At 33.8% G+C, this 25,471-nt stretch overlaps 2 protein-coding genes across 5 annotated transcripts; both read left to right on the forward strand.

Moving 5' to 3' along the window:
• The first annotated feature begins 80 nt into the window (after positions 1 to 80).
• On the forward strand, positions 81 to 25,378 carry LOC130894281 (uncharacterized). 4 transcript variants are annotated; one of them, XM_057800994.1, is made up of 19 exons: positions 81 to 313; positions 501 to 733; positions 5,659 to 6,042; positions 6,136 to 6,312; positions 6,364 to 6,678; positions 7,190 to 7,374; positions 9,302 to 9,438; positions 11,261 to 11,469; positions 12,557 to 12,833; positions 15,349 to 15,482; positions 15,544 to 15,775; positions 15,832 to 15,965; positions 17,809 to 18,040; positions 19,404 to 19,537; positions 19,611 to 19,842; positions 21,605 to 21,748; positions 22,435 to 22,786; positions 22,902 to 23,197; positions 23,278 to 25,378. In XM_057800994.1, exons 2-19 carry the CDS (start codon positions 557 to 559, stop codon positions 23,424 to 23,426), a joined length of 3,900 nt encoding a protein of 1,299 aa, XP_057656977.1. In that variant the 5' UTR covers positions 81 to 313; positions 501 to 556; the 3' UTR covers positions 23,427 to 25,378. The 4 variants fall into 4 exon arrangements, with proteins under 4 accessions (XP_057656977.1, XP_057656976.1, XP_057656979.1 ...); XM_057800993.1 differs by having other exon boundaries at positions 25,045 to 25,378; XM_057800996.1 differs by lacking the exons at positions 7,190 to 7,374; positions 9,302 to 9,438; positions 11,261 to 11,469 and having other exon boundaries at positions 101 to 313.
• On the forward strand, positions 18,071 to 19,390 carry LOC130894282 (uncharacterized). The gene is made up of 2 exons (XM_057800997.1): positions 18,071 to 18,403; positions 18,835 to 19,390. Exons 1-2 carry the CDS (start codon positions 18,383 to 18,385, stop codon positions 19,171 to 19,173), a joined length of 360 nt encoding a protein of 119 aa, XP_057656980.1. The 5' UTR covers positions 18,071 to 18,382; the 3' UTR covers positions 19,174 to 19,390.
• Positions 25,379 to 25,471: the final 93 nt, after the last annotated feature.

Here is a 25,471-nt window from a genome sequence, read left to right on the forward strand (position 1 = left end):
TACATATTATTTATTATTATGTTGTCTACATGTTATGTTAAAGTGAGGTAACGTGTAATTTGTGACGTCAGAAGCTTGGCAACACAGGAAAATCTGGTCTAAGTTTTATAAATATCCTTCATAACTTGGATATGTCAACAAGTAACCAAAGTTTCTAATTTTCATAACAACAAAATATTACAATTATATCATAAAAAGCAATTAACTAAGTCATCGCTAATTGATGAATTGAAAAGTGATTCTCTCGTTGCAGATAAATTGACAATAATAGACCAAGTTCAAAGAAATTTCTGTGATTTCACCAATTTTATGAGTAAGATTCTATTTATGTATATATTGAGAGTGAAAAAATATATTTATAAGTCACATATTGTTTTATGTCCAATTTTATTACGGATAAGTGTATTAGAGACAAAGCAAAGGTTATCACCTTGTTTATAACAACAGATATGTTTTCATGTTGTGAATCAGAACTGTTGAAGTTAGCAATTGATTTTCAGGAACGGTTATTTCATCAGTCGATCTTAAGTGGTCGAAGTGTTAACATCATTTTAAAATGATGAGATTGAATCAAATTTTTCTCCTTCTGTTTTGCATATTGGGAAGTTTACAAGGTGATGTCTTAGACTTTGATGTGGATACCCAACTTTCGTCTAGCATTTTGAAATATTTGAATGAACGAAATCCTAATTTTTCCTATAGATCAGCTAAAATTTTACAGAAGAATGTCGAGGTATGTTTTTATAATATCCCATAGGTATGAGGAAATTGTTTGGATCATTATTCTTTGTTTCATATTGAATTTATATGTAATTTGCGATGTTTGCGCATCAAATATCATTTATAGGCACTTATCCATATTAAAGATATCAGTTTATTTCTCTTTTATCATAAGTTCCTTAACATTTTAACCTCTAAAGCTTATATTCACGCCATTTTCAATAACTGATTACGGAATATGTATATACAACTGTGTTTATAATAATATTAACAGGCAAATTTTTAAAACCCAAATAAAATAAACAATTTGAGTTTCGCCAAAACCAAAAAACGGCGATAATTCTCGTTTTCTGTAAAGATAAAGTTGAATTTATATTCACACTTATTGCACAGTAGCCAGAAACTTGATAAACATTTTCTATCATTATTCAAATTCTTATGTCTCTAGTTTTCTAAAGCTTAGTAACATAAAAAGTAACAGGGAAATACCAGTAAATATGCAGCTAATTATTTTTTTTTAAATTTATCCTTGGATGGTTTTTTTCCATAAATTTTTATATGATTTTCATTTTTTCATGATTATATATTTCATATAATAAACATATAAATTTCACAAAAATAACAATAATACAACATAGATATTACTTTAGGAAAGTGGTTACTTGTTTATAGAAAATTCAATATCAATGACTCCTTTCAAACCTAAGGTTCCTGAGATTTTTTCTCTTTTGGCCCTAAGGAATAAGTCAGAGAAACTAGCCTTAGATTGGTTAATGCCTCCATTCCCTTTCCTTTTTTGGCCCTTCAAAATAACCTATTCATAGAAACCTGGGTTAGATTGGTTATAGTCTAGGTGCTGAATGGAGTTGAGTATGCAAAAAGTGAGGACTGGCAACTATACAACTTTTACTGGAGACCCTAAATAATATGAAGTGATATGTTGCTTGCAGCTGTGCTGATCCTTTTACCTTTTCCCCAGCCTTCTTTGCAAATGTGTAAATGGACTAATACGACATCTGGCAACATTCAGAATCATAATCTGCATGCTTTTCTGATTTCAAAACCATACACTCCTCACATTTTGCTTACTCAGCGCCCGGCTTATTAAACAGTGTGTTTAGTATGAATATCACTAATACTTTCAGAATTTCCAACTTAGTCGTGGATTTTAGCCAAAAATCAGTTGAAGAACGGGCTAGTTTTATTTAATACAGATTAATATTTATTTTTCTAACAATTGGAAAAAGAAAAAATTTAATCAATACTAAATTATTCAATATGTTAGCCTTTGTATAACGAAAATTTTTGAACTTTAATATTTACAACTATTTTTATTGCTATTCAGAAATGATTTTCAATTTAATACTGAATATCAATTAATTCAACTATATAAAAATTCCAATAAGGTAATTTAAGATAATTTTAACATATAAAATAATATCTTAAAGTGGCAAGAAATAAATCTTTTTCGTAAAATGTTTCGTAAAATTTGAGAGCTCACATTTCTATTGATAATATTTTAACTGTTGTATATTTATTGGTTACCAAATAGCAAAAAATAAATTTAAGTTTTAAATTATATTCAATCCAATAGATTTGACATTGGCCAGTGCTGTGATTGTTAGAATATGAAATGAGTGAGTGTAACACCACGAATAAATTATATCAAAGTCGAAAGTTCGATATAAATTTGTGACATAACCTAATTGTTTTATTAATTTCTTTTATATATAGCATATTATATATATTATACTCCTATATGGACACTTCTTATGGGAAAAGACTATACTGCGCATTGAAAATTCTCTAAAATATGAGTAGTGTGAAAATAATTAACCTCCACTTATAGAAACTAAGGAAGACAGAATGATAACTCTTTCTCTATCCTGCGAGATTCCAGCTCGGTCCTGCGCATTTTCAAGCATGCGTAATATAGTTAAAGTGTCTCGAACGAGAGAGAAAAAATGAATACTGTCGGCTTCGTTTAGTAAAGACGTTTTTTCCCACCAACTGTCAATATAGGATATATAGCTTTTAACCTTTTTTAAAGCTTTCCAAATTTTAATTCTATCAATTATATTATAATAATAAATATAAATCTGGTTGTTTCGAAGATGAAAGCAGATTTACAATAAATTCCACTTGGCGGGAGCAAGGTCAAATTGATGAATATTGTCAGTACTTTAACATTATAGACCAGGGTCGATAATTTTTGATAATAGTAGGATGAGTTTTGGAAAAATAAGAGAATATAATAAAAATGAAAGAAAAAATAATTGAGTGTAAGGGGAAGAGAAGGGAAAAAAGTTAAATGGTAAAGTTGTAGGTACAACTTTAGTGTTTACACTTTTTTCACATAACCTTAAAATTTATGTGAAAAATTGAAATAACCAAGTTGATGGCTTTATATTTTTCTTTTACAACAAATCAGGACAGAAAACGCAGTGGGAAGCTCCGTGTAACTTCTAAAGCAGAGGATGAGTCCCTTATCATCATGTTCAAAATGGAAAGGAAGCTTACAGAACCTGAAATTCAAATGCGGTTCAATGAAAGTTACGATAAACAGATATCAGTAAAGAGACCACTCTTGCGACGCGAAAACTGAAAAAAAAAACAAGATTAGCATATAAAGATTGGACAGTAGAAAACTGGAATCAAGTCCTGTAGACTGAAGAGGCCAAATTCTAAATGTTTGGGCAAAAGCGAACAATTTATGTTCGTCGATGAAAAATGCACCCCGATGCTATAACTCCAACTGTTTAACATGGCTCTATGATGGTGTGGGGGTGTTTTTCATTTGCTGGAGTAGGGGATCTACAGAATTAAAGGAATCCTGCACAGAATTGGTTACCGTTACATATTAAAAACTCCCTTCTGTGATACGTCCGATTGGCCGTGTATATACAGTCCAGTCCACTTGTTTGTGATGTTGGCCCAATGAATAATCCAAGTTTGTGACCTCGAACCTTTTCAAAAATCGAAAAAACCGTAAAATTTTCGACTTTACTTTAGTTTTTGGCAATTTTAACCCCGAAGGACTAGTTTTTTGACAATACCTACGTGATGCATTTTTAAAGTAGACTAAATTTGCTACAATTTGAGACCAAAACCGTCTCTGTAGACCCAACAGTTTTTGAGTTTGAGGTAAAGCTATTTAGAATGTATAAATGTTTTCATACTTGGTCAATTTTTAGCAATACTTTTTTGTTCAGAGCGAATTTCGATCCTGTTTCTTCCAAAAAATACCTCCCCCCCCAACATGAGCCAGTGGATTCTGAAGAGATTTGAGGGGTCAGTAATCTCCCCCTCTTTACAATTTTCATTTTTATCTTTCTAGCCCTGTAGTAGGTACTATCGAAGCCATAATATGTCTGCACTTTTTATGAAGGGGTGTTAAACAAGAAAGTGAGAAGAAAATTCAAGTTAAATATAATTCAATAAAAAAATAATTTCAGTACAATATGAGAATAGATTTAATTCAAGAAAATGATAAATCAAGGGAATAAATTAAGTAAATTTTGCCCTCTTGAAACGGCAAGGTAGAGGTTCTAATATGTTTAAGCAAGATATGACAGAAAGCACACATCTAAGCTTTGTCTCAACCATTTAAAAAATAAACAAGATAGTGGTGAGTTAGAAATCATGAAATGGCCTCCACAATCTCCGGATCTAAATCCAGTAGAATTATTTTGGGATGAATTGAATCGGAATGTTAAAGAAAATTTGAATCCAACTTCTTTGGATGATCTTTGGAAGACTCTACAAACGTCTTGGAATAATATATCAAAAAGTGTATTAGAAAAAATAAATTAGGGGCGGTCAGAGGTGGTGTCTTGACGAAAAGAAAGTGTAGCAATATAAATTAATGATTAACCACGATAATTAGTAAATAAAAAAACAACTTTTCTGACATTAAATGTCAATCAGAAAAGCGTGACGTCATACCTCGCGAAACGCCATGTTGTATGCCAGGTCATTTCGAGTTTTTACTAATTATTGTTAAATTAATAAAGTCCGATTTTAGTTTAATCTTGAAAGGCAGGTATAATATGCCATTGAATCAGGATTTAACAAAGCAAACTGCAGTAATATGCCCAAAATTGACGCAGTTATGCTTGACAAATTTTTTGCATTGAACACATCTTTTTGTTAATCGAAAGTCCGCAGTTTTAAAACTTAAATGTAAGTATTATGTGAAAAAAAAAACAAAGTCTTATTTAATTAGCAGTTACCAGTTAGAGAGTCCGCATTTACCCACTGTGGAATGAAAATTCTTAACTCATTTTGAGGTTAGGGAATACAAAGTTTCAATGACTTTAACTTAATTAAGTCATAACATTTTATAAATGTTATGTGTAGTATCTTATGGTAGATTTTGTACATTTATAAATAGATATATCAAGTTTTGTTTGATACTTAGATCAAAATGATCTTCACAGAAATAATTTGTGGAATTAGTCCTTGGCATTTTTAACCATTTCTTTATTGTTTGGTACGTATATGAATAATTAGTCTGGTATTGTACTTTCACATTGGGACGCTATACAGTATTTATAACACGAGGAATTCCTTAATTATTAAAAAACACAATTGATTGTCATAAACAAACAGATGTATCGCGAGGTATGACGTCATTCAAGACGCCATGACAGTCTTGGCCTTTTCGCGGTTAATTTCTAATTTATTTCTAAAAACTCAAAATACTAACGTAAAAAACCTATTTTTGGGGTGAAATAGATGCTAAGCTATAGTTTTAAACTAATTGCAGAATGTTATCTTTTAATATTTTTAAAATAAAATTTGTTTCAACTTGATTTATTATATTTTTAATGATTGTTTGACCGTGAGGATTTTCGAAATATTTTTTTCGTTCCAAAACTAATCTTCTACATTTCAATATTTCTATTCATATTTCCCTAAATCAATTTTTATCGTTAGGGTGATAAATTAGACGCAACTTTCCAAGTAGAAGCCACCTGTGATTACCCATGTCAAGGAGGCACTTTAAAATGTGAAAGTATTTTCCGTAAGATAGTGGGGGAGTCATTATGGCACATAGCAGGTGCAATTTGTGCTCCAATTGAATCAATACCATATTTAGAACAACAAAAAAATATCATTCCTACATTTATTGGAAATCCAGTATCGGAACAACAGAAAACGATAAAGGAACCTAAAGATGTACCACGTACTGTTGAAGAACCAAAAGTTGAACAGGATTTTGTTGGGGAACCAAAAATCGTAAATGACTTTATTGAAGAACCAAAAGCTATTGACGTGGTTACCCCAAAGACGATCAAAAATGCCGAAGAACCTGAACTCGTAAGTCTACTTTGAACAATCATTCATGCGATCATTGTGACCCACTCATTATTTAGTTTATTCAATTACTTATTGAAAATTATCTATTTGAAGCATATTGAAATTAGTGAAGAGAGTCCAAAGAAGACTGTACCGTGCTTAGGTTGTCCAATAGATATAAATCCAAATGCCTACGGCGTCGCTGATCTGATAAACACCGCGTTGAGGCATATCGAATCAGAAAGAAGTCAAAAGCATACGGCTCTGAAAGTTTTAAGAGTACAACAACAGGTAAGTTTAACTGGAATCACGCTTTAATTGTCTAATTCGATTAACATACAGGTTGTATCCGGTATTAAATATACTCTATTAGTTGAAGTAGCTCCTACTGTCTGCCCGAAAACTATCGACTCTCCTTCTTGTCCAATTGATCAGTCTCGAGACAGTTTTATTTGTGAAGTACAATTTTGGGAAAAATCCTGGGAAAGATTCACACAGATTATTAAAAACAATTGTACAAATAATCAAGAATTTGTTTATAATGCCGGTTTTTACACAACGACGAAAAGTCCACCGAGAGAAGTTGACTTGAGTGATTTGGAGTCTCAGATTCTTTCTGATTTTGAAATTGAACAACCCCAAACAACTTATAATGGGGTAAGTTCACTTAAATTTAGTGATTAATCGATTTTTATTATTTTAATTTGTATTGACAACTCTGTAATTAATTTTTTCGACGATGTATCCCTCCTACAGAATCTAGCCCACTTTAAATAAACATTAAATGTTTTGGTATTCCATTTCTAATATGGAAATAATCATAACCATGAAATTTTAATGTATTTACTCGAAAGCTAACTTATAATGTCCTAAATATTTAATTTGAAAATTTAACTGTCATCGTAAATTCAGAATTTCAACGTAGGTGACGTTGTTAAAAGCTCTAAATAAGTTTCGGCAAATAATAAATGGACCAAATTATCAAAATACTGATATTGGATTGGAACAAATCATTGTTCGAACTGTCATTTATTAATTTAGAAATGTTTGTTGAAATATTTCAAGGATAAAACTGGTTTTATGACAAAAACTTTTAAATTATTCATTAATGTCGAATATTTACCATTATTTACTATATTTTCTTATGATCAACAATTTTCAAATACAGCGAAATTGGGTAAACAGTATCCATCCTGTATATTCCAACATCGGGTACGGTCCGGAGGTAATATTACAAAAGAGAAGAGTGAGAGATATTGTAGAAGATAAAGAAAACGAACACAATGTATTTAAAAGACACTATAGAGATTCTGATAGTGATTCTTCATCGAGCAGTAGTGAATCTGACGAAAGGTTGGTGTAAATATGGGATAAGAAAAAAGATTATAATGAACTTTTATGTCTAAATTGGCAACATCGCATACAATAACTATTAGAAGATTGAGAATGTATAATAATCAACAGAACTGTGTTGGTTATTTGGTTTCTTAGTTTCTTTTTATCTCTAGTAGATAGAATTTTGACGTAACTAAAAATGGCCACCGTGGGGTATATAAATGCTTTTGTCACAAGTTTCTGTGTGGTTTGTTTAGTTATTTATGACGAAATTCAATTTTTTTGTCCTATTTATTAAAAAAATTCCATCGTTACTTGAATTTTTTGATATTTTTCGGAAATTCCAATATGCCAATCATTTTTAATTCGCCATTGATCAACCTAACGAATTGTCTAAATCAGCTGACGCTTATTTAAAAATGTCCACCGTGGGGTAAACAAATGCTTTTGCAACAAGGTTCTGTTTGGTTTGTTCAGTTATTTAGACCTTTTTATTACGAAATGTTTGAAAAATGCGATGTTGCCAGACATTACAACTAAGAGACTGACTTGTTTTTATATATATATATATACATAAACAATAAAAAATTGAACGTAACTTGTATCCTCTCGTTATAAGTAATCTGAACCACATAAGAAATATTTTCATTTTTATAATAATTTTTCCAAATTTGGTACAATTTTCATTAGAGCACCTTCCGCCACATTGTTTTACTTAAACAACAATCATATTGATAAAACTACACGATGGCAAAATTCTAGAGAACGGATTTTTTTGGAATATGTTCAGGGGTGTCATGGCGCCATTTTGAAAAACACGTTTTATCGAATATCTCTCGAACCGCGCATCGTACGACAAAAATTGTACAGATCATTTTTATAGATAATAATTTTTGCCACCTTTTTTTATCTAGCTCCTCCTGGGAGGGTCGGTCATTTTTAATAATCCGGCATTTTTGGGATTTGCAGGCATTAGCGGTAAATTGAACATCTTTGTGCATAATAGAGCTAGCACAATGAGACTTATATATACTCCCTTCCTCTTTGACACACACTTTTCCATACGTTTTTTCCATTGATCGAAGCAGTGGTGGAAGTCTTCTTTGGCGAGTGCCTTTAGGAGCTCTGCCGTTTTTTGCTTCACCGCTTCCATCGGCTCCGATCTTTTTCTAACTTCTCTAACCTGTCCAGGAAATCTGTAAGGGGCGTTTACAGCCTCGGCAATCATCTAGATACTCATTCCACACGATCTGCATGCCCAATTTGGTTGATTTTGTTCACTGTTTCCAGAGTTGAAACAGTTACAGGGCGACCTGGGCGCTTGGTTATCTTCAATGGTCTCTCGGCCTTCACTAAAACGCTTACACCACTCAAAAATACGCCCACGAGATAGAGATTTGTCTCCATAGGCCTCTTGTAACAATTTATAGCACTCAGTCGGAGTTTTTTCTTCAATTTAATGAGAAATTTGTTTTTCGTCACACATGGTGAGAAAAAGACACGTTCGGTTCAAATCGCTACTGCACAAAAACTATAATAGTGACGAAAACGTGTTTTGGAACGTGCATAGACAAGATATCTAGATACCCAACGCATTATTTGTTTTTTACCACACCCGTTTAGGGCGCCCTCTAGACGCAGTCTCGTTATTTAATAGCCGGACCTCGTATATGGTAGCAACACACAACAAAAATTTCTTAGTTTTTGATTTTGAGCCAAGTTATTTTGAATTTAACGAAAATTTTATCTAGCAAAGACATTTAATAAAAAATTAAATCATGACAATGCAGTTTGAAGAAATCTAACAAACGAAAAGTTTCATTGATTAAAGCAAAACATTTTGTCTCTATGTTGTAATAATAAAACTGAAAAATAATTTAAACAATAAGTTAATTTGTTTATAATTTTTAATATTTCGTCCCATTATTGCGAATTATTTTTATAGTAATGATAAAAAGAGACATAATGATGATAGTGATGATGATAGTAGTCAAAGCCATAAACACAAGTACGACGAAAGCAGCGAAAGCTGTGAACATCATCACAAACATAAACACAATCATCGAGACAGTGATGATAGAGGTAACCCGCAGATAAATGAATGATAATTTTAATTTACTAACAAACAATAATTGATATCGTATAATAATTAAATTACATTAATACAATTTTATCGATTAACAACAGGGCTTTATTAACTATCGAATAATAAAAACTCGAATCACAATAATGGAAAATCGGCTACGAAACTTTTTGACGTTTCATTTAAACAAAATAGTTACAGCTTTGCAAAAAAAATTATCATATTAATGATTTTTTAAATGCTTACAACTAAAAAGGGTTTATAAATAAATCAAAACATTTCTTTGAAAATTATTTACTACGTTGCAAGCTGTTTTTACAGCTAAACAAAGACTGGTGGACATGTGGTGCTAGGGATAACGTGGACAACAAAATAAAAAAAGCCAACTGCGCTATCTGAGCAAGTTGTTGTACATGGGGTCTTCCACCTAAGATCCTCCAACGGATTTATACCTCAATAGTCTCACGTACGAGGCCATCGTGTGGTGGCCCTGTTAGTATCCCAGTACGGCGCCAACTATGGCACTTGAAGTCTCACCGAATCTTCCACCCTTGAATCTAACGATACAATTCGAAGTCATGAGGACAGCATATAAAGAACTGCAGGCTGGTCATGCAAAAATCTGGATGCAATCAACAGATGAATGCCCAATCATTTCGATGGGCAGTGATCAAATGGCGCCCAACAACCCTACAATAATAAGATTTTGGAGGCAGTGGATCGGTGACTGTATACTGATAATGGAGCCATCCGGTTCACAGGGATGGCTTGGCCGGAGCAGACTTCTACGGAGGACACCCTTAAATAAGCGAATCGTTTTCGCTTGGGGAATACGCGACCATCCTTCAAGCCGAGGTATTAGCTGTAACGGTCGAGTAATCTCAATCTGGTCAGATAGAAGAGCTGCCATACAGGCCATTACGGTCGAAAAAGGGTGCTCTACGCTAGTGATGGACTCATACGCTAGACTGGAATCGGCGAAATGGGATGGGCCCAGAATCCATGTCTGCTGACATGTCGGGCTCGGTAGAGATGGATAGAGACACGTGGCAAATGACAAGCAAAGGCATAAATATATGGACCTTGTGCGTTTCACACTTAACAAATGCTTCAATAGGCGCGGAATCCGACTAGTGATCGGACGTGGTCATCTACGACTCCATCTCCACATCATGGGCTTCATAGACGATCCGGAGTGCCACTAGTGCGGTTCAGACACTTAACGACATCAAAGGCTTCAAGCCAAAGCGCATGGTCGGCTTCTCAAAGGACTTAAGCCGAAGATGAGTGGTATAAACAAAAAGAACAAGGAAAGTTGTGACTGAATTTAAACCAGAAGTCCAAATATCAGACTTAAAATATGATATACAAAATCTCGTTGAATCTGGTAACGTCAAACGGGGCACGACGGGCCTATATGCTCAAAGATCCCTATGAACTATGAGCTAAACGAAATCTCGTGATTTTATTATTGATAACCATCAATAACTTGTAATTATATTTCTGGGTTTTATTTTTTACCTCTTGTGATGAAAGATTTATTTATTATTTATATCGTAATCACCCATAAGTTATTTTTTCTACGTATAAAACTTTTTCTCAACCTATCAAGATAATTTCCAAACAATCTTTAAATCTTATGACAATTTCTATAAACTTTTCCTTAAGGGTCTTCAACTTACCTTAGTTTCTGATCGTCGCATAATCGTTTCACTTCAAATTCGAAATATATTAAAAATACGCATGGGGGCGATATTTTATACTAACAGCATGTAACGTATTTTTTTTACTATTAACTAAAATATCTTGTCGTTATTTAAGAGCCGGTAAAAGACAAACATAGCTCTAATGACTCTGACGAATCGAATAAATCGAGCGATTCAAGTAAATCTAGTAAATCGAGAGAATCGAGTAAATCTTATAAACATAGTGAATCGAGTGAATCTTCTGATTCATCCGAATCAGATGACCACAAGAAGAAACACAAACATCACAACAATAATAGAAGAAAGAGGTCTAATGAACTTGAGGTAATTGTTTTCCTCTTGATACAAAGCTTCGTGTGTCTTTTGTAACCAATGTATACCTGAAATTGTTAATCGTACATTCCTACCATAGCCTCTCATCTAATATAAAGTGTGAACATTGTTTTATTTGTAACGATTTAAATCTGAAGTTTGATACGTTTTTTTTATGTGCTGCGAATAAATTGTCTAATTTATATACCTGATACATTTGACCTACTTATACCTAAAGCCCAATACACATGGAGCAATCGAAAAGAAACCATGCCCAAAAGTGATTGAAGTCACCAACTGATTGGTAAAATGTCTCTGTACGCACAGCAGACTCAGTTGTGACTGAAACCTGACACAAAAGTTAAATTTTTTTTTTATACGCCCCGTATAACATATTTTTTTCGATAAACCGTTTGGTCCCTCGTACAATACATTCGCCTTAACGACGCAACTGGTCGAAGTGGTGAATTTCCACCACGGAGATCGGAAGTTCGAATAAAAATGGCGGTGCCAATCGATGTTTGGCTATTATCGAACAGATGTCGCTACATGTATTAACAATGACGTAACGCCATTTTCTGGTCCTCATTCAGGACCTTTTCAAGTTTAACTATAAAAAAAATAAATGACCTCAGCGCCGAAACAAACTCGTACATTTGGAGCTCGGCCCACCAAGCATACCATGAGGATGCTCGACTCAATACAGAACAGAGCTAGTCGACTTAGAGGCGATCCAGAGTTGAATAGAAACTTGGACAGCTTAGAACATAGGGAAAAGTCGGCCACGGCCGATGCTCTAGCTTAATCCCACTTAAAGCAGTTTCTGCAGGAACTATTCGACAGCTAGTCTTGACACAGCGCACAGTACGTCAATTTATCGAGACGTTTAACTATTTCTTTAATTTCTTTTGATTTGATCCGTGTGTATTCGAGCTGTGCCAAAAATCCTCTGGAATTCCCTATATCCTAGTAAATTTGATACAGAAAACTTTCTAGGTTATATCTAAAGAGTATTGAAACTTGATGGTCAAGGACTATCAATGGTGCAGAAACTTTTTACTTGTATTGATAAAGATCAAAATATGTTATTATTTTGTAGAATGATCCACAAATTTTAGACGATCTTGCATGGATAGCATCCAAAATCCTCGACTACCATAATTACGTTCTAGTCGGTTCGTCAAATGTACGTTTGAACGGGCTGCACTACAAACTGCAGCTTCTACTCGAAAGAGATCGTACAGTAGTAGAATGTAGCGTCTTTATGACTGTTAACGAAGGAAATGTATATGAATCTACAATTGATAAGTATCATTGTAATACAGACGAAGTTTGGAAGCATAAAACAACACAGGATAAGAGAAGTAAAACACTCGGTGTGTATATTCTCAAAATACGAGCATGGTTCAAATATAAACAGGAATTTTTGAATAAACGCGCGAAAAATTTAGTGTGGCTGCATTGGATGTTAGACTTATTTGTTAAAGAACAATCGGGACACGAGCGTCTACAGGCGCTGTGCTGCGCAAAATGGACTTGTGATTTTCATCGTAAACTGATCGGAACAAGGACCAACCGGTCTTAATCTCTAAATAGATGGAACCACTACAAAAAATTGTTAAAATATAACATCACTCAATAAGTAGTGTGACTGATACACAGATGGCGCTGTGAAATCCATATGAAGTACCAACTTTCAAAATACTATGTGTCAAATTTCATGACATTTCGATTAGGAAACATAGATCCATCAATCCACTCCGGAATCTAAACCTGGCGAACTGATGAAGAACGTCCAAAAACACAACAGTCAGCTGGGAAGGTTATGGCTTGACCATTGTTTCACCAAGACAACGCACCGATTCACAAGTCAATATTTATTTCTAATTCTTTTTGCGTGGCACATCACATGCGCGTAAAATCAGCGGAAATTTATCGAAAATTTGGAGATGAATGCCTCTCCATGAATCAAATGTTTGAATGGTGTTCAGCTTTCCGAAAAGACAGAGAAGAGGTGACAAACTTGCCACTTGCGCACCGCCCCAGAACAAGTGTGTAGCGCCCCACTACTGGACGCGATATGGCTGAAGAATTGGGCATTAACTCAGATACTAGCCCAGATGGGTGCCAAGACTTTTGCATTTTGAACGCTTGGAAGTTTGCACGCGTCTTGGATAGAGGAGTAATTGCGGTTGATTTTTCTCATTGAACAACGAACTATTAACGCGCAGTATTATAGTAACCTCTTGAAAAACATGGTGAAACCGGTCTACCGAGCAAATCGACGCGATATTGCAATCCGTAGCGAGATATTGCTGCAAGACAACTCCAAACCGAATACAGTTCGGCTTACGATGTAAACGTTGAACAAATTGGATTTGGAAACGCCGAAACACCCTACTTATTGTTCGGATTTGTCACCATGCGACTATTATTTATTTTGTCCATTTAAAGAGATTGAGATTCGAAAACAATGCAGAATCCTTTAGTCAGATCAGGTCACGGTCAGAGACAGTCAAGTCAAGATCGCTGCCTCGGGATCTACCGTACCGTGACCTGATCTGACTGAGCCCGTTGGTGTGAACCCGCCTTTAAGCGCGAATGGTTGAGTGATAAGACGAATAAGACGTCTGATAGCTTCCGGAGGGGTAGAAAAAGAGTGAAAAGACGGAAATTATCTAGGAAAACTAATGATTTTTTGTCAATAACGTGGAAGGGATTGAAAATTTCGATAAAATGTACAGAAACAAGTATTTAGAGCGTGAAAATTCTCTTAAAAATAGGATCTATATGTTTTTTCGAAAAATTGTTCATTTTGGAGATACGTGGCTCTTGAACTGTTCGTTAATTGGGGTGTAACTGTGTGGATTTGTGATTTGAGTGGACTGAAATCAGAGTCTCACAATAATTGTTGTTAGTTCCACATTAGTTGAAATAAATTTCATGAAAGTGGGAGGAAGGATTTATGAAATATGAGCGACTCGTTCACCGTTTGAGAAATCGTCGCTAGGGATTTCAAAATAAAACAGGCCTGAGATTAATAAAAAAAAATGAAGGTCACTGCGAGAAAGAACAGGTTCTGAAATACGGATTCTCGCATTGATGAAGATATAGTCAATAAGATAGACTTACTAGCCTCAACAGAAGAATTCTAATGTTTTTTGAAAAATTTTCGAAAAATGTTTGATGAAAACTTCCTAATCGCACGTTTTTAGACGCATATTTTGCTAGAGCAAGGTCTTGGGACCAGTCTGGGCCTTGAGCCACGAATTTGCATTTTGATATTTTTACATCAATAGCAAAGACATTGATCAGATAAAAAAACTAACTAAAAAACAACGTGCTTAGAAAGATGTGATTGAATTTGGCCAAAGAAAAATTTCAACTTTGGATAACAATAAGAAATCACTTTTGACGGTACTTGCCAGCTGTATATATCAATTGCTGAAGGATTTTCCTTCAAAATCCTGTTTAATTTGGAATTTTTCACCCAAAAAGAAGGGAGTTATAAGGATTTTAGTCGAACGTCACGACAAGTCTTACAGTATTCAGAGTTGTTGAAGCGTATATCTGATTATAGATCATTATTTCGTAAAAGAAACATTTTTGGTGCATTTTTCACGTTCTACAAGTTTTTTCATATACATTGCTTTGGAATTTCCAACCTCTTCAACGTTATTGACAAAATACCAATTTTCCTTAGCCGCTCGCGTGCAGAACAATTTTGTTTTCTTAAAGTAGGGTTCAAAAATTGCTCGTATACCAAAAAACATGTTTATTGGTTTTAGTCTCAGGTTAAAAACCTGGACTACCGGTTAATATTTGAACCACCCTCGTAAACGAATAAACAAATCTAATACGGATTTTTCTACAATATGTTGTACGCTACAGGTGGAATGGTGCCGATATCTACCAACGACCCTCAAATAAACTTATATTTGAAAGATGGTTTAAGCAATTTAGATAAAACTTCACCGCATACAAATAAATATAAAATTCTTGAAATAATGGAAGCGACAAAACAAGTAAGAAAAACGGCGATTAAGCAGTAAAAGTGATTCACCAACATTTTTTTTTTAAATCCAGACAGTTAGCGGAGTTCTTTATCGCATTAAAGCCCACGTTACAATATCTGATTGCGAAAAAGGAAAAGACACGGATCCTGCATCTTGTGGTGTACTTAAAGACGCTCCAATCAAAGAATGTCATTTCAAAATTTGGGATCAACCTTGGTTACCTCAAGGAAGACAAACGAACATCACTTGCGATAACGACGAAGAAGTTTATCGTTTCAGACAAAAACGTGATACCGTCACAGGTATCTAAATTATATTAATAATTTCCCGAACGATTTACTACGAAAATGTATTGCAGGTGGTATCAATCAAATTCCCAAGGACGATGATCAGGTCAAGTTATATTTGAAGGATGGATTAACTAATATGGATCAAGTTTCATCTCACGCTAATAAGTACAAGGTTCTGGAAGTTTTGGAGGCTTCGAGTCAAGTGAGTATTGCGCGTGAGCAGTTCATGGCATTATTTTGAATTTAAATCGCGTCGAAAAGGAACTACATAAACAAATTTTTATTATTTTAGTTAAAATAATTGTGTAAATCAATTTTCTACAACTTTTTTATCAATTAGACCTTTTTCTATGTTTTTTTAATATATATAGCCTTGATTTACTTACTTTTTACCACTTAGACCTTTTTATATGTTTTTAAATATATAAAGCCTTGATTTACTTATTTTTTACTACTTAGACCTTTTTAAACATTTTTTTATGTATAGCCTTGATTTTAGGTCTCTTTTCTATGAAAATTAGTAGATCGAAAGGTCAATTTGTACTTGCTACCTTGTCGAAATAATTATGTTTATCAATTTTCTTCAACTTTTTACCACTTAGACCTTTTTATATGTTTTTTTAATATATATAGCCTTGATTTACTTACTTTTTACCACTTAGACCTTTTTAAACATTTTTTTATATATAGCCTTGATTTTAGGTTCTTTTCTATGAAAATCAGAAGGTCGAAAGGTCAATTTTTACGTGCTACCATGTCAAAATAATTATGTTTATCAATTTTCTTCAACTTTTTACCACTTAGACCTTTTTTATGTTTTTTTCTTTAAATATATATAGCCTTGATTTACTTACTTTTTACCATTTAGACCTTTTATATGTTTTTTTAATATATATAGCTTTGATTTACTTACTTTTTACCACTTAGACCTTTTTATACGTTTTTTTATATATAGCCTTGATTTTAGGGCTTTTTCTATGAAAATTAGTAGATCGAAAGGTCAATTTTTACGTGCTACCTTGTCAAAATAATTATGTTGATCAGTTTTCTTCAACTTTGTACCACTTATACCTTTTTTTATGTTTTTTCTTTAAATATATATAGCTTTGATTTACTTACTTTTTACCACTTAGACCTTTTTATACGTTTTTTTATATATAGCTTTGATTTTAGGGCTTTTTTTTATGAAAATAATATGCTATTTTCAACTGATTTTAATAGAAAAGAGACCTAAAATAAATGCAAATCATCACGAAAATCACATAGACTTTCTAGAAAATCTCAAGGTTTCCAGTGGATAACACAGAGAAAGATTTTATTTAGAAATGAAGGCTACGGAAAAACATTTTCAAAGAAGATGGAATGTTGACGTGATTTTCTAAATTCACACTTAGACTTCCCAGAAAATCTTAGGATTTTGAATGGAGGATACCTATTCCATCGAAGTATGAAAGCTGTGGAAAAAAATTGGCATAGAAGATGAAACGTTAACTCGATTTCCTGAAAATCTCAAGATTTTCAGTGAAGAAAACAGAAGATTCCATTAAGATATGAGGGCTACGGAAAAATATTATCAAGGAAGAAGGAGGTTAACATGATTGCTGGATGTTACAGAAGGAAATTAACAATATTAAACACAAGCGTCGCAAGAAGTTGTAACAGTTTATTTTGTGAGTTTGTACTAAACATCATGAAACTCTAAATCTATAAGTGAACCCGTACGTTTTTTTAGTTTTAATAAAAAATAGTTTTGATGCAAAAAAAATGTTTTTTATATCTATTATATCTGAAGAAGTTTGCAAGGTAAAAAAATCAACAGAATAATCAAATCAGTACCTGAAAATATGATATAAAGATAGATAACTTTCCAGAAATAATTTTCAAAAAGTTGATAGCATACCAGTATTATTTTATGGTACAATATGATTGAAATAATCATTTGAGAAGGTTATCTAAAACGCGAAAAACTATCACTGTGTCTATGATTAAGATAAACAAATTCTATCAAAATATTTCTAATAAATAATGTCTTAAAATATTTTCAGGTAGTAAGCGGTGTAATGTATCGTATCAAAGCTCGTATAACCGTATCAGATTGCGAAAAAGGCAGTAAAGTTGACACCGAAAATTGCGGCGTTCTTAAAGAATCCCCTGTACAAGTATGCAATTTCAAAATCTGGGATAAACCGTGGATACCACAATCAAAAGAAACCAAAGTTACTTGTAAAAAAGAAGAAGCCGAACATTCTAAGCAAAGAAGATCTGCGGGAATTCCAGGTTTTACAATTTGTATTTCATAATATCCAATTACATAAGTCCTTACGAATTCCATTTTGTCGATCATTGATAAACTTAAACTACGTACATAACAATAATTTTAATAATTATATTTACTACGTATACGGTATTTCTTAACCCTTAATTTGGCAGTGTAACTTGCAAGAGATTTCCCTGATTTTTTGTTCAAATTTAGCGCCTTTATTTTAGTTCCATTATCTACCGCATCGTCTCTTTAGAACTTGTAAAGTAACCTCCATCAGTTTCCAACACACACTTGGAGTGAAAGTTTGTGTCGGAAAGTTGTAAATTGGAACAGTGAAATCAGCCTCAACCAAAGGAATGGCATCGACCTCTGATTGGGTAAGTTTTCAGTGAATTTACTATTATTTATTATCTGAATTCAGCTTTTTTAAATTATGATTCACCTGTATTGACATGTAAACATCTGTTTTGAACAGAAACCGAATCAATTCAATTGATATTCACCTACAAAATTACGTTTAACCATCTGTATCCTGTAGGATACATTGCCAATTCGGCTAATGGTTTGAACATTACTTATGATTTAGGAGAAAAATGTCATTACTTCAATTACTATAGTAAATTTACGTGTTGTTTTTTTTTAAATCATATTAATTTCAAACAATGGAGTATAATTTCAAAAATCACATTTATTTTACCTCAATTCCAAATTTATGTAGTTTTATTATTTTGGTTTTAATTTTATTTAGGAATTTGTTAGCATTTTTGTCTTCTCAACCTTATTTTGATGTTTTTTTTTTCTTTTTCAGAGCAAAAATTTTAATTCAAGAGCTGGTTATATTCTTCCATTACTTCCTAAACCAAAGGCGGACTCTGGAGTTGAGGAAGAAAATGAAGAAAATTTGGAGAATGAAAATGTATTACTTCAGGCAGCGAGCAAATTTTTAAATGTATACGTTGAAGATGCAGAGGATGCATCACAAGCTCCAGAAGTGTCAAAGGACGAGACAATGATGGACTGGTCGATTGCTGTTTTCATTACTTCTACTGCCAACCTTAAACCAGCTTATTTCGCAAAGTATCCTACAGGATACATATTGCATATCTCATCCAAAAATGAATCCAAATTTTTCAAACTTCAAAATTAGCTTATTTAGACCTTAAAGAACAATTTCAAAAAAAAATTTTTATCAATAAATTAGATCGTTGCCAAATTAAGGGTTAAAATATTTGATTTCGATTATTTATTAACCGAAATTGAATATTCAACAACAGTTCACAGTGATTGTGAAGAATTTTGAATTGTTTTAGTATAAACATTCCAAATGTCGTTGAATAAATAATCGAACCGCAGGGTGTTAACAATATTATTTTATAGGTGGTACTAACTCGATCTCTACCGACGACCCCCAGATCAAAAATTATCTAAAAGATGCGTTGACTCATTTGGATCAATCATCTTCTCATACTAACAAATATAAAATTTTGGATGTAATAGAAGCATCGAGACAGGTAAGCAAATTAACAGTATTCGATTAATTTTTATGATTTTTATGTCACTATCAATAAAAAATGTAATTTTTAGGTGGTCAGTGGTTCTTTATATCGCATCAAAGCTCATGTCACAGTATCTGATTGCGAAAAAGGAAAAGACACGGATCCGGCAACTTGTGGTGTACTTAAAGACGCTCCAATCAAAGAATGTCATTTCAAAATTTGGGATCAACCTTGGTTACCGCAAGGAAGACAAACGAACATCACTTGCGATGAAGAACACCTTTCGTTTAGACAAAGGAGATCCGTAAATATACCACCTCGTAAGTTATTTATTTCAAGGTAGATTTAGTGGTGAGTTCTAGTTTAAAACTGTATTAAAAATTCTCAAAGTTCCATTAATAATAATATTATTCCAGTGAAAGATGAAGTGACATATCTAGGTCTTCGTCTAGATCGAAAACTTACGTGGAACTCACACGTCAAGCCAAAAGAAAACAGCTAGACATTAAAATCAAATATATATATCAAGAAAAAACAAAATTCTAATATATAAAACTATATTTACCACTTGTATGGACATACGAAATCGAGCTCTTGGAATAAAAAAATTATCCAGTCATTTAAATCCAAAACTCTTCTAATTCTTCATGGTATAACCTCAAATTTAACCATCGACCATGTCATCAGAACCAACGCAAATAAATATAAACAATAGCAACCAACAAATCGACACTCCGGAGCTATTATACAAATATTGATGCCCACATATGGATCTAAGGAGTTCAGAAATGGGTATACACCTACAAAATTACCATCATTCAAAATAATACCTTGAAATAACGTAGAAGCAACGGTTAAAAAATTCTTAGAGTCTCTATTGTGACGATATATATCAAGAGGGAAGCAGAAAGGCATAAGGAAAAATTGCATGAACATATTAACCCCTTTGGTATTCCAACTCTTGGTCAATGCAACAAATTACACAGACAACTGAAAAAAAAAACAAAACCTGGTACAACTATAACGAAGTAAAGTGTTAAATTTAATGAATTATTGTTACAAAATCTATTACAAAACAAAAATTATATTTTCTGAAACATCTTGGTATCTCTAGAACACTTTTGGCTTCTGTCGGACAGTTGCCTTATTTTTGAGGTTAGGTTATAATTTAAACTAACGATATGTGGTAGTCAGTATGGATGTTCGTGATAGACACAGGAACGTATAATAGGACGAAACTTCTTAATGCCACAGATTCTCTCCTACTGTTAGGCCCACCGCCTACAATGCAACTATTTTGAAACAAAGGTTGCAAACCAGCTGACCTTGAAACGGTTTGGCAACGTATAACAGCGGGGAGCCGCACACCAGTCGACTGAAATGAAACTAGTTTGTAATCGGTGTAACGTATCTTCGGTTGACCATATTCCTTTATAAAAAACTTGTTAAATTCAAATGTGTAAGAAACCCTTTATGTGGGTTCCCATTAGGATCGTGTAACATAAATCTTGATGAATACAATAATCCTTAAGTTAGATTTAATGGAGGGTAAAATAAGGGACGCTTTGTATTACCCAACCAGATGATTAACAGATCCTAATAGTTCCCATCAGGAAGTGAGTCAGTTTACGCACAAGATGTTGTATCTCTGTCTGGGTTACATTCGTGCAATGCTTTTGAAATTAAATAATTTTGAATAGGGAATTATTATGTCAAAACAATCGGTTGTATTTGACCATGATTCCATGGTCGCAGTTTTTTATCGACATTCGATAAAAAGCTATAAAAGTTCTATTTGTCCGAGACAGTTTTTGTGCTGTTACGAATAGTCTACAGTTGACATTTTAAGAAGAAGAAGAAGATTGTGCTGAATATTGGCCAACAGTGGGTGAGTCACTCCGGTGCAAATATCATAAATGTAAAGGGTATTCTACAATTGTAGTTCTATCTGCCCAAGACAGTTCTTGTGCTGTTACAAACAGTCTACACTTGACATTTTGACTTAGGTATGGATGGATCCCATATTCTCTCTATACCCTGCGCTGTCTACAGTATTGATAATAATTTATAATTTATTTTCAGATGAAGATGCAGTAAAAGTATTTTTTAAACATTTTCAACTGAAATATTCGAAAAATTACCCAACAAAGGCTGAATACAAACATCGATTGTCAATTTTCAAGAACAATTTGAACATGATCGATTTATTGAATAAATACGAACAAGGTTAGTTTATTTAATTTTGTTTTCCAAATTCCATTATCGAAATTTTTTATTGTTCATTGACTGTATTGGAAACGCGATACGATTTTCAATAACTCATTTAACGAATACAGAGCAAAACAGAATTCATAACGAAAAAAACGTACATTAATTCATCAAAATTCATATTTTTTCTATCCTGTTATGTACACCATTTAAGTTGCTGAAATCATTTGTTTTTTCTAATCGAAAGTTTTGGTGGAACATATTGTCACCTACCCACTTTCTAATAACTATTTACAAACTAGAAACTTTGTAATGAACACACTGTTTACACTACGACTACACCAATACTAACAATTACACTGTTTGACGTGCGTTTCACTTGACTCACCTGTTTCATATTCAATACAACTTCTCCCGCGAAAATTATTGTGAGGATTCCTGCCAAGGAGGTTTTCCCGCCGGAATCAATTTCCGCGGATGAAGTTGTATTGGCGGGAAAATTCAGTATAAAGTTGAACGCGCGTCAGACAGTGTAATTATGATTGTTGGTGTAGTGGTAGTGTAAATAGTGTATTCAGTATGAATATCGCCAACGGTTCCAGAAATACCAACTTAAAAACTTCGTTACTGATAATCCAGTTGAATTTTTTATATATACATCGATTAAAAATATATAGTTTTACTAATAACAACCATTTTCTTAGGTACCGCCAAATATGGTATAAACCAATTTGCCGATTTAACCCAAAAAGAATTTTCTAGTCTTCACGGATTACGTACGGATCTTCAAAGCGAAAATAACGTTCCATTTCCCGTAGCCGAAATTCCGGATATAGATCTACCGACAGGTTTCGATTGGAGAGAAAAAAATGCAGTAACTGAAGTTAAAGATCAAGGATTATGCGGTAGTTGTTGGGCTTTCAGTACCACCGGTAACGTCGAAGGACAATACGCCATCAAATATAAGAATCTCACTTCACTTTCCGAACAAGAACTAGTCGATTGTGATAAATTAGACGAAGGATGTAACGGTGGATTAATGGATAATGCATACAGGTTCGTTCTTTTTTATACTCAATTCATATTATGGTTCTTCGACCTCCTGCGCATGAATATCTCTAACTAAAACGAAAATACTAACCGTTGGATATTGTTATCAATTTTTTTGCAGGACTATTGAAAAATTGGGAGGTCTGGAGTCAGAAAAGGAATATCCCTATGACGGGAGAGACGAAAAATGTTATTTTAATACATCCCAAGTTGTAGCCAGAATTACCAGCGCCGTTAACATTAGCCACAACGAAACGGATATGGCTAAATGGTTAACGAAAAACGGACCTATCGCCATAGCTATAAACGCAAATGCTATGCAATTTTATATGGGAGGAGTATCACATCCTTTCAAAATCTTTTGTAACCCCAAAAGTTTAGACCATGGTGTTTTGATAGTTGGATATGGTGTTCACAGTGAGTATTTTTTTCCCTCTTTGCAGTGCAGTCATAACAGTTTTTCAAGTATTGCCTTATTGTATATGTCGAATTTTCAGCTAGTACTATTCGAAAGAAAATCCTGCCTTATTGGATCGTGAAAAATTCCTGGGGTACGAGCTGGGGTGAACAAGGATATTACAGAGTCTACAGAGGAGATGGGACATGTGGTTTGAATCAAACACCATCTAGTGCTGTTATATTATAAACACCATGTTTACTTAATTATCGCATATAACATAACCTATTTTATAATTAGAATTACTTATTATTGCCGATAAATAATATCTCTACTCAATTTTTTTGTCATTAAAATGTTATTTTAAAAAATATGATGATACTTGAGGGGTTAAAAAATAAAGTAACTCTTTTTACAAATTTTTTTATGGTTTGCTTTTTATTGTTAATAAATCAACACCAGGGGATGCGAAAATACTTAATTGTTAATTAATTCCACCTGTTGGTATATCTACAAACGGTAAAGTCTGTTTGTTCCTACAGATATTCATTTTCTACACATCTATTGCAATTATACATGAAATAAAAGTGTTTCTTTCTTATTTAACCGGCGCTACGGTCCTTTGAGAACCACGGCCTTCTCAACAATCGACTACTAATCCTCTCTGTCCTGAGCATGGTGCCTCCAACATCGAACCCCTAGCTGGATCTGGTCCGCTTCAACGTCCTCCAACCTCTTAGTCGATGTCCTACAGGAACTCAATATATGGCTCTGCGCGAGTATCGATCAGAAGAAATCCTGTACGTGTCCCAGTCACCTCGCCAATCTGGCTCGCCATACAGCTGTCTCAACATTCCTCCGTTCTCGCAAACAGGGTCAAAAATATTTCATAGGATTTTAACAGTTCAAAATCCGCTCACTTGTCGTCGTCATAGTTCATGTCTCGCATCTGTATGTGATTACGGTACGGATTAAGGTCGATCCACACATATTCGTACCGGGACAAAAAGTTTGCTCCATTCACTTCTCAATATTTTCTGTGTGTACCTCATTTTTGTAATATGAACGACGAACTTTTCATCGAGTTGGTTCGGGAACGACTAGTTCTGTACAATATGAAGGACCCCAAGCTGTCACGTTTCCCCTTTCAGTTTACTAAGAATTTCGTCAGCCAACATTTTTTTTTCCAATGAAGGTCACGGTACCGATATGTTTGAATCGACCTTTATTGTCTCTATTGTGAGCTTTGACCTTCGCGAGAGCCCTCTAAACTTGAGCGGTCTCTGGACTGCACAGAAGCATCTGTTCACCGCAGGAATTCTGGCCTTGATCTCCGTTGTCACGTCAATATCTTCAGTTATCAAAACCCCAAGATATTTGAATTGGTGGCACAATAGGAACGTGGTTTGGGAGGTCGAGGTTCTCATGTACATGATCTTGCCTCAGCTGCTCGCTCGAAATTGTCAACCGCTTCTGAAAGAGCCGAACCATGATGTCCGCATAGACGAGGTTCCGTGTGCAAGTAGTTCCTTCGAGATTCGTTCGGATGCTCTTGCGGTGAGACATAGAACAGTGTTGTCGCTAGTGGGTCTCCCTGACGCTAGCCTGTGTTCACAGTAAAAACTCTGCCTAGAGACCTCGATACCTTAACTCTACCAGAGGCGTTCCTCTTTGTCATTCGCACCAGTTTCTTTGTGACACTAAACTCCACCTGGTCCTCATACAGATGGTCTCTAATAATAAATGTGTCACCAGAATCAAATTTATTTACTCCTAGGAATAAAAGAAAATTGGATACGGTTTCCTACACAGGATGCTGCAACATATATTAGTCAATTTTCAATTATTATCATTTAAATTGTTTCAGATTATCCTCTGTTCAACAAAACTATGCCTTACTGGATAGTGAAAAATTCTTGGGGAACGAGTTGGGGCGAACAAGGATATTACAGAGTTTACAGAGGAGATGGTACGTGCGGTTTGAATCAGACCCCATCTAGTGCCATAATTGCCTAAAGAAATATGTAATCATGACAATTGACATATCATTTTTCTTATAAAATAAAAATAAATAATTTAATTTTACTGAAACAACTATCTAATATAGATAAACTTGTAATTAAACTTAGGATTGTATTTCAAATATATATGGTTTTGATGTAATTAAAAAATCTATTAGAAATAAACTTTCGATAATAAAATATATAAATTGTATACTTGTGAAATATTTTACAATTTTTGTGGCAAGAAATTCCAAAAACTCACAATTATTACCTAAAAATAGCCGCTCCGTA

This window comes from Diorhabda carinulata, chromosome 5, assembly GCF_026250575.1.
Source record: "Diorhabda carinulata isolate Delta chromosome 5, icDioCari1.1, whole genome shotgun sequence".
Taxonomy (NCBI): Eukaryota; Metazoa; Arthropoda; class Insecta; order Coleoptera; family Chrysomelidae; genus Diorhabda; species Diorhabda carinulata.